The sequence below is a fragment of the Lygodium microphyllum genome, chromosome 12, assembly GCF_053477565.2.
Source record: "Lygodium microphyllum isolate KBCC chromosome 12, Lygodium_microphyllum_v1.1.10, whole genome shotgun sequence".
NCBI classification, from domain to species: Eukaryota; Viridiplantae; Streptophyta; class Polypodiopsida; order Schizaeales; family Lygodiaceae; genus Lygodium; species Lygodium microphyllum.
In genome coordinates, this window is record NC_141146.1 from 86,890,516 (window position 1) to 86,899,090 (window position 8,575).

General features: G+C 39.9%; 1 protein-coding gene across 1 annotated transcript; it reads left to right on the top strand.

Annotated features, from left to right (window-relative positions):
• Positions 1-930: 930 nt before the first annotated feature.
• On the top strand, positions 931-1,545 carry LOC148028004 (uncharacterized). Its single transcript, XM_087689902.1, has one exon. It carries the CDS (start codon positions 931-933, stop codon positions 1,543-1,545), a length of 615 nt encoding a protein of 204 aa, XP_087546028.1.
• The last annotated feature ends 7,030 nt before the right edge of the window (positions 1,546-8,575 follow it).

An 8,575-nucleotide genomic window follows, 5' to 3' on the forward strand; every position in this document is an offset into this window, starting at 1 on the left:
CAAATTCCCAAAAGAGAGAGAGAGAGAAAGAGCGAGCATTAAAAAAAACGTAATAGGCACAAGGGGCAGATGGGAGAATGAAGTTTTGAGGAGCTGAGGGTAGGTTGCTGTAAGAAAATCAGCCATGGATAGTACTTCTACGTCTCTGACTCAAGTACGGAGGTAGAGCTTGCTTCCTTTGATCAGCTCTCTCTCTATTCTTAGAGGAAATGCTTCGCATGATGGGCTGATTCCATCGAAGGTACAATTCTGTGTTTTCTCTGAAATTCTACACATGAATCATTGAGTATTGGTCACAGAAAATGCAGGACATGCTGAACATTAAGAACAATGAATTCAGAGATCTGCAGATTGTAATTCTGCACATGAATTATTGAGTTTTGGTCACATGCTGAATAGTAAGAAGAGTGAATTCTGCACATGCTGAACAGTAAGAATAGTGAATTCAGGACATGCTGGACAGCAAGAACAGTGAATTCTGAGATCTGCATATTGCAATTCTGCACAGGAATCATTGAGTTTTGGTCACAGATAATGCTTTCCTAAAAGGGATGTTGATCTAGACATGCTATATTGTTCTTATGCAACTGGGATTTACTCAGAAGAGATGAAAACCAACTATTCACAGGTTATGTATTTTGGAACATTATCATTTTTTGAATTTTTCATCTTTTAATTGATAAAGAAATATTGAGAGGGGCGCCGGTCTTCGGGGCCAATCTGATGTTGAGCGAGGGAGGTCTTTGCTTATGTGTGTGTGTGTAAAGACTAGGTGTTAATTGAAGAAACTACCGCTTTATGTGAGTCATAGACCGGTTTCATGGTTCCATCCCCAGGATTTGAATTCTTTTCTGTAAGAATTTAAGCTCGGAGAGTTTTGGGTAAAAAGGCCATACACACAGGTTTTACAGAGATTACAAAACTAGAGAGATGGCCGACATGGATAAAGGCAAAGGAAAACTCCCTTATGAAGAAGAGAGTTCTTTTTCTGCTCGTAGACACCAAAGAGAAAGTATTGGTGCACAGGTGTCAGCACCTTCTAGAACTGACATTGAACCAGAGGATGAGGAGCAAGAACAGGAGGACTTGTTTATGGCACAACTCCTCAGTATGGTTGGCTCTTTGGAACAACTTGTAAAGAATCCTCGGATGCAAAAATTTTTGAAGTCAGATAATGAGGATTCTCAGGCTGAGTCATTACATCATACCATGGAGCGCTCAAAAAGGCAAACTTCTAATGTTCATGAGCATGTGGAAAAGAAACCAAACATGGAGACAGGTCCAGTGCAACAAGAAGCACGAGCACAGGACCAGGGAGTGAATGGTCAAGGCAGTAATGCACAAGTGGCACATCAGACTATTCCTCCTCAATTTGCTACCTATCTTGGTTACTTTGGTGGTGGGTCAGTTTTTCAAGCAATGGCTGGATTACCCAGGGGTTATCAGGGATACTTGCCTAGAGGGCCACCAGGAATGATGCCTATTGAGGCAATGAACCCACTTTATGCTAATATTGGTCTACGACCCGGTTATCAGACTCTGTAGAGTCCTTATTTGATGCCTGGAGTACAAAATGTAGCTGTTGGTTTATTTTAGCCTAGTGGACATATGGCAACTAAGACAGGTGAAATGAATGTTGATAATGTGCATAAGGGAGTCCCCTTTTTACAGCCACTTGTCTATGACAACCTGACACCAAAAAGTGCAAAGCCTAAAGACTATAAAGAGGGTGGTTAGGCAATAAAGTTTGAAACCTTCAGTGGTATGCAAGATAAGCTGAAAGCTTTGACATTTATACAGCAGTTTAATACAGCTTACACAGGAGGGAATTTTACTGAGACTTCTAAGGTGCAGAAGGCTACAATTTTTTTGAAAGGTAATGCTTTGCAGTGGTGGAACATATTGTTGATGCAAGGATATGCATCTACCACTTGGGTCCATTTTAAACAGTTGTTTGCAGCCTCATGGTTAACTAACACGTTTGAAGTAGATGTCATGACTGCATGGCATAAATTGGATGCGGCAAATTGCACGGATTTAGAAGAGTACAATAAGAAATTTTGGGAAGCACCTTTGCCCATGAGTTCTTACGGGACAATACCCCTGTCAGAACAAATCGAAAAGTACTGTTGCGACTTGCCCGAAGTCATCAGGGATTATTGTACCAAGACTAGGGTTTCAAATATGGTACAATTAATTGAAAATGCTGGTGTGGCAAATGCATTGTTGAAAGGAAAAGCTGACAGCTTTAAAGGCACTAAAAAGAAGGACTCTCAGTTTAAGTAGGATCTTGGCAAGAAGAAGAAGCAATTTCTAGAAAAGACTAGCTTTACAAAGAAGTCTTTTTGGAAGAAAAGATTTCAACAGCAACCTCTGACTTCTTTTAAAGAGGGTAAAGGACAGAAGAGGCCACTTTTTGGCAAATCATTTGAAGAAACAAAAGCTTTAATGATGGTTCGTAAATGCTTTATATGTGAATAGAAAGGCCATATTGCTTCTAGGTGCCCATAGCAATCTTCTAAAGATGCGCCAAGTAAAAAGAAGCCCAGCATTGGCTTAGTGCCTAATATGGTGAGAGATCAATCAGCTGATGATGGTACAGAATTGTGCAGAGCTTGGGGAAAGATCGGAGATTCCACAGTGCTTATTTTCTTTGATCCTGGAGCTCATGCAAACTTTATCTCACCGGCATTGGCAGCTAAGCTGGGTATACGTCCCGAGGAAATGGGACCAGTTGGACAGGCTGATTTGGCATGCCCAGGACATACTGAACCTATCACCCCCATTCTTGGCAAACTTCGTATGCATATTCAGAGCTATGTGGACACAGAGAAGTTCCATATTATGCCTTTAGAGGGCTGCAATGTTCTGTTGGGTATCCCATGGTGCCTCAGGAAGCACGCTATCTTAGATACTTACAATAGAACGATTACTCTTGTACATAGGGGCAAGACTCGTGTTAGATGTGAAGCTTAAAGGAGAGTCTGTTCCAGTTGTTTTTGCTTCTGCAATTACTTCTGTAATGAAAAATCATATTTCTGCGTACTTGGTTTTTGCAAAGCAAGTTAATGAAGTTGACAATAATGTGTCTGTACTAGATGAAAGTAGAAGGGCTTTCTTGGATAAATTCAGTGACTGTTTCTCAAATTCGTTACCAGGAGAGTTACCCCCTGAGAGGCTTGAAGATCATACCATAGATCTTATTCCATTGACTAGTCCGCCCAATAGGCCACTGTATAGGGTCAGGTGGCGCAGCAGAAAGAGATTATAACACAGGTTAATGAGCTTTTAGAGAAGGGACTAATTCAGCCCAATAGTTCTCCGCTTTGTTCACCCGTGTTGTTAGTTCAGAAAAAGGACGGCTCTTGGCGAATGTGTATTGACTACAGAGCCTTGAATAGTAACGCGATCAAGAATAGGTTTCCGATTCCGAGGATAGATGACATTCTTGATCGATTACAGGGAGCAGGAATGTTTAGCAGGATAGATTTGAAAAGTGGATACCATCAAATCAGAATCAAGCCGGAGGATATCCATAAGATTGCTTTTAGAACGACATTTGGTCTCTATGAATTTTTAGTCATGCCGTTTGGATTGACCAATGCTCCTGCTACGTTTAATAGGATGATGGATAGAATTTTCCGCCCTTATCGAAGTTTCGTTTGGCACATTCTTTGATGATATGATTGTCTTTTCAAAGAATGAAGAGGAGCATAGAAAACACCTAGTTGCAGTCTTTAATGAGCTTAAGCATAACAAATTACTCATTAATGGTAAGAAGAGTGAATTCTTTTTGGAAGAGATTCACTTCCTTGGGCACATAGTTTCTAAAGATGGTGTGGAGATGGATCTTGCAAAGATAGAAGCAATTGTCTCTTGGCCAAACTTGAAAACTGTTCATAATGTCCGCAGTTTTCTTGGCCTATGCTCTTACTACAGAAGATTTGTAAGACACTTTGTAGAGATTGCTTCTCCTTTACATGCGTTTGAAAAGAAGGATGTCGAATGGCAATGGACTGACAAAGATAAATCAGCATTTAGATGTTTGAAGGTGAAAATGACTACAAATCTAGTATTTATTTTGCTAGATCTGTCTAAGCCATTCGTAGTGCAGTGTGATGCATATGAAAACAACATCGGTGCTGTATTAATGCAGAATGGCCGAGTTGTGGCATACGAGAGTAGAGTACTTTCTGTCATTGAAAGGACTTACTAAATTTATGAGAAAGAATTATTGGCTGTGATCCATGCACTCTCTAGTTGGAAGCACTATTTGCTTGGTGCTGATTTTGTAGTGCAAACGGATCATCAAACACTTGGATACTTTCTCACATAGGCTAAATTGTTAGAGAAACACATGCGTTGGCAAATTTTCTATCTATGTTTCATTTTTAGATAGTGCATGTGGAAGGCAAGAAGAAAGTAGTCGCAGATGCTTTATCTCGCAAACCACAAGTGTCAGCTGTGGCAATTCCTTATCACCATGAATTGGATGATATGAAAGAGCAGTATGATGATGACGAAGATTTCTCTGAAATCTATGAACAGTTGATCAATGGCCAACATCATGATCATTATGTGTTCAAAAAAGGCTTTATCATGATACATGGAAGACTATGCGTTACAAAACAGTTAAGGCCAAAAGTTTTATTGGAAAGTCATGCTCCATCGTATGCAGGACATCATGATATTGATGCTATAGTCAAAGCAATAGAGACTTTCTTCTATTGGCCAGCCTTGAGATCTAATGTTGATGCATATGTCAGATCTTGCCTTGTATGCTAAAAGGTTAAATTTGATAGACAGAAGGCACCAGGGTTATTGCAACCACTGCGCAGTCTATTCCAGAAAGGCCATGGGAAGTATTGCCATGGATTTCATTTTTGATCTTCCAAGAACTTCTTCAGGGAATGATGGAATCTGGACTATCATTTGTAGATTCAGCAAACATGCACATTTCATTCCTGTAAGAAAAAATATTAAGTCAAAACACATAGTAAAGATATTTATGCAAAATATCTTCAAGTACCATGGAATGCCACGGTCGATTGTAAGTGATAGAGACCCAAGAATGACTAGCTTATTTTGGAAAGCATTGTTTGAAAACATGGGCACTACGTCGAAATTTTCATCTTCTTTCCATCCACAAACTGATGGACAGTCTGAAGAAGCAAATTCGACTATTTTAGATCTATTGAAGTATTATGTTTTAGATCATAAGACTTCTTGGAAATACTACTTGCCATTGGTTGAGTATGCATACAATAATACAATGCACTCATCTATGGGCAAAGCACCTTTTGAGATTGTGGAAGGAGGAAAGAAATTGCCTCTCATTTTGCAGACAAAAGATAACATCTTTGAAGCAGATCGTTATGTAAAAGATTGGGAAAAAGCATATAAAAAGGTCAAGTATGTCCTAGAAAAGTCACAAACTAAACAGAAAAGAGCTGCTGATAGCCATCGTCCGAGAGCTCTTGTTCAAAAAGGATGATTGGGTCTTATTGCGTTTTGAAAAGGCATGTTTGAGAAAACATAAGGGCAAGAAACGTTTGTTTCCAAAGCTGAGTATGCGTTACTATGGCCCTTTGAAAGTCTCAGAGAAAATCAATGACGTAGCATATAGGCTGAAATTGCCAGAGAATTGGAAAATTCATAATGCATTCCATGTGAATCTATTGATATGATTCAAGAGGAACAGCCTGAAGTAGAGGAATTAGATGAGATTCTAGTTCCTAAGCAGATCCTGGCACATAAGGATAGGAAAGTGAAAGGTAGAGTTATAAGAAGATTTTTGGTGAAGTTCAAGAACTATTCACCAATGGATGCCAAATGGATGGAAGAGGCTGAATTGACAGATTCGCCTAAGTTATTGCAACTTTGTCGAGAAGCTTTCTTACTAGAATCTATAGTGACTTAGAATGCTTTTTGAAGCAATGTACATTCTCTATTGTACAGGTGAATATTGCATCTCATTGAATAATGTACAATGTATGGTTTACATTTAGTATTAACATGTGTATCATTGAATGAAATCTCAGTGCTTTGAATTTGTATTTGTTACACTTCAGTTAAATGTTGTGACACTAATAGTTCGTGCATACGTGCTATTGCCCAGTGTTGCATCCGGAAAAATGTATATTAGAAAGGCTCCTAGTAATCATAGTTGGATACAGGATGTAATCCCCCACCTATGTTAGACTTGAACTTGCAATGACACAAATGGTAGTGGGGAAACTCCTACCATCACCCCGTGTCATCTATTAGCAAGTGATATATGCGATGGCACTAATAACATGGAGAATCTTGTTATCGCCCTGTGTCATCCATTAGCATGTGTGGCATGCAATCGAGGTCGCTTGCTTCTTTCAGGAGGGAGATATGTCACCAGGTGGTTATACTTTTTACAGTTGCTTTTCTTATTTACTTATATAAATATTTTATTTTTCTTTTATTTTGTTGTTGTTGCTTCTTACCCCCAGAGTTCTCTTGGAATAAGCCGGGATCGTTGCATGGCCAAAAGAGGCAGCCATTGGGACAAATTAAACTAATGGTTTGTTTGAGGCTTAGGACCGGTTCCATATTGAATGGGCACTGAAGAATAGAATGCTAGTGGTTTGGGACTGTGTGCTTAGCTACTGGAGATGGTGCAGGACAATGAGCCTGGCCAAGACAGAAGATGCACATGTGAGAATGCTCACGGAATAAAAGTCACCATAATTGAGCCACATTACACTTTTTGATGTGGTCACAATGATAAAAGTTGCTCAGAACAACTTGAGAAATGTAGGGGTTACCATCCCTAAAATTTAGGGAGTTACTATTTTTGGACCCCAGAATCTGTTCGTGTCATCATCTTCGTTTTTACACGAGGATTGATTCACTGATCTGTGCTGAGGTCAAATTTTGCACTGATCACGGGGAATTTTAGACCTGAAGGTTTAAACGGGAAAATTGTTACATGTATACCATGTGGCACAAATTCCCAAAAGAGAGAGAGAGAGAGAGAGAGAGAGAGAGAGAGAGAGAGAGAGAGAATTAAAAAAAACGTATTAGGCACAAGGGACAGGTGGGAGAATGAAGTTTTGAGGAGCTGAGGGCAGATTGCTGCAAGAGAATCAACCATGGGGAGTACTTCTACGTCTCTGACCCAAGTACGGAGGTAGAGCTTGCTCCCTTTGATCAACTCTCTCTCTATTCTTAGAGGAAATGCTTCGCATGATGGGTTGATTCCATCGAAGGTACAATTCTGTGTTTTCTCTAAAATTCTGCACATGAATCATTGAGTATTGGTCACAGAAAATGCAAGACATGCTGGACAATAAGAACAGTGAATTTAGAGATCTGCAGACTGTAATTCTGCACACGAATCATTGAGTTTTGGTCACATGCTGAATAGTAAGAAGAGTGAATTCTGCACATGTTGGACAGTAAGAACAGTGAACTCTGGACATGCATGTAAATGCAGTGGTCCCCCCTTGGCATAAAGCAATCCAAGAGAACGAGTACCCTGCAAGTAGCGAAAAACACGCTTGACAGCTTGCCAATGTGACATACGTGGCTGATGCATATACCTGCTCAAAGCTGAAACTGCAAACTGTATGTCCGGCCTAGTATTGCATAGATAGATAAGACATCCAACTGCAGGAGCATATGTATGTATATCAAACAAATCACTGTCATCATGTAATGACAGTTTCAGTCCAGGTTCCATGGGAGTAGTAACAGGCTTGCAATCTTGTGAGCCAAATTTCTCAAGAAGCTGCCCAATATACCTTGACTGTGATAACCCAATACCTCGAGCATTATGTATGAACTGGATGCCCAAGTAGTAATGCAAAACTCCCAAGTCAGACATGTCAAAAGTTTGCTGCAAATTTTGTTTGAATGCTGAAATCTGATCAGCATGTGTTCCAGTGAGCAAAAGGTCATCAACATAAAGACATAAAATCAGCATAGATCCCCCTTCTTTACATATGTAAAGGGTAGACTCAGATGAGCTGTTTAGAAACCCCTGACCAAGCAAGAAAGCATCTATCTTTTCATACCAAGCTCTAGGAGCTTGTTTTAAACCATATAGTGCCTTTTTGAGCTTGCATACCAAATGTTCTGAGCCTTCAACTGCAAAACCAATGGGCTGCTGTACATAAACTTCCTCCTGAAGTTCCCCATGTAAAAATGCAGTCTTGATATCTAGCTGATGGACTGTCCAACCATAATGTGCAGCCAAAGCAATCATAGACCTGATGGTCGTCATACGGGAAGTAGGAGCAAATGTCTCCTCATAATCAATGCCCTTTTTCTGTGCGTAGCCTTTAGCTACCAGCCGTGCCTTGTATTTATCAATGGATCCATCTGCTTTTCTTTTCAATTTGTAGACCCATTTTGTTCCAATGGCTTTCTTCCTAAATGGCAAGGACACCAAATCCCAAGTTTGATTCTTAGTAATAGAATCTAATTGAGCTTGCATAGCTGCCTTCCAATGCACATTGTGTTGTGCATCCTCATAACATTCAGGCTCTTCATTATCAAAAGTACTTGCTGCCATAATAAACTCCATGGTATGTACTGAATC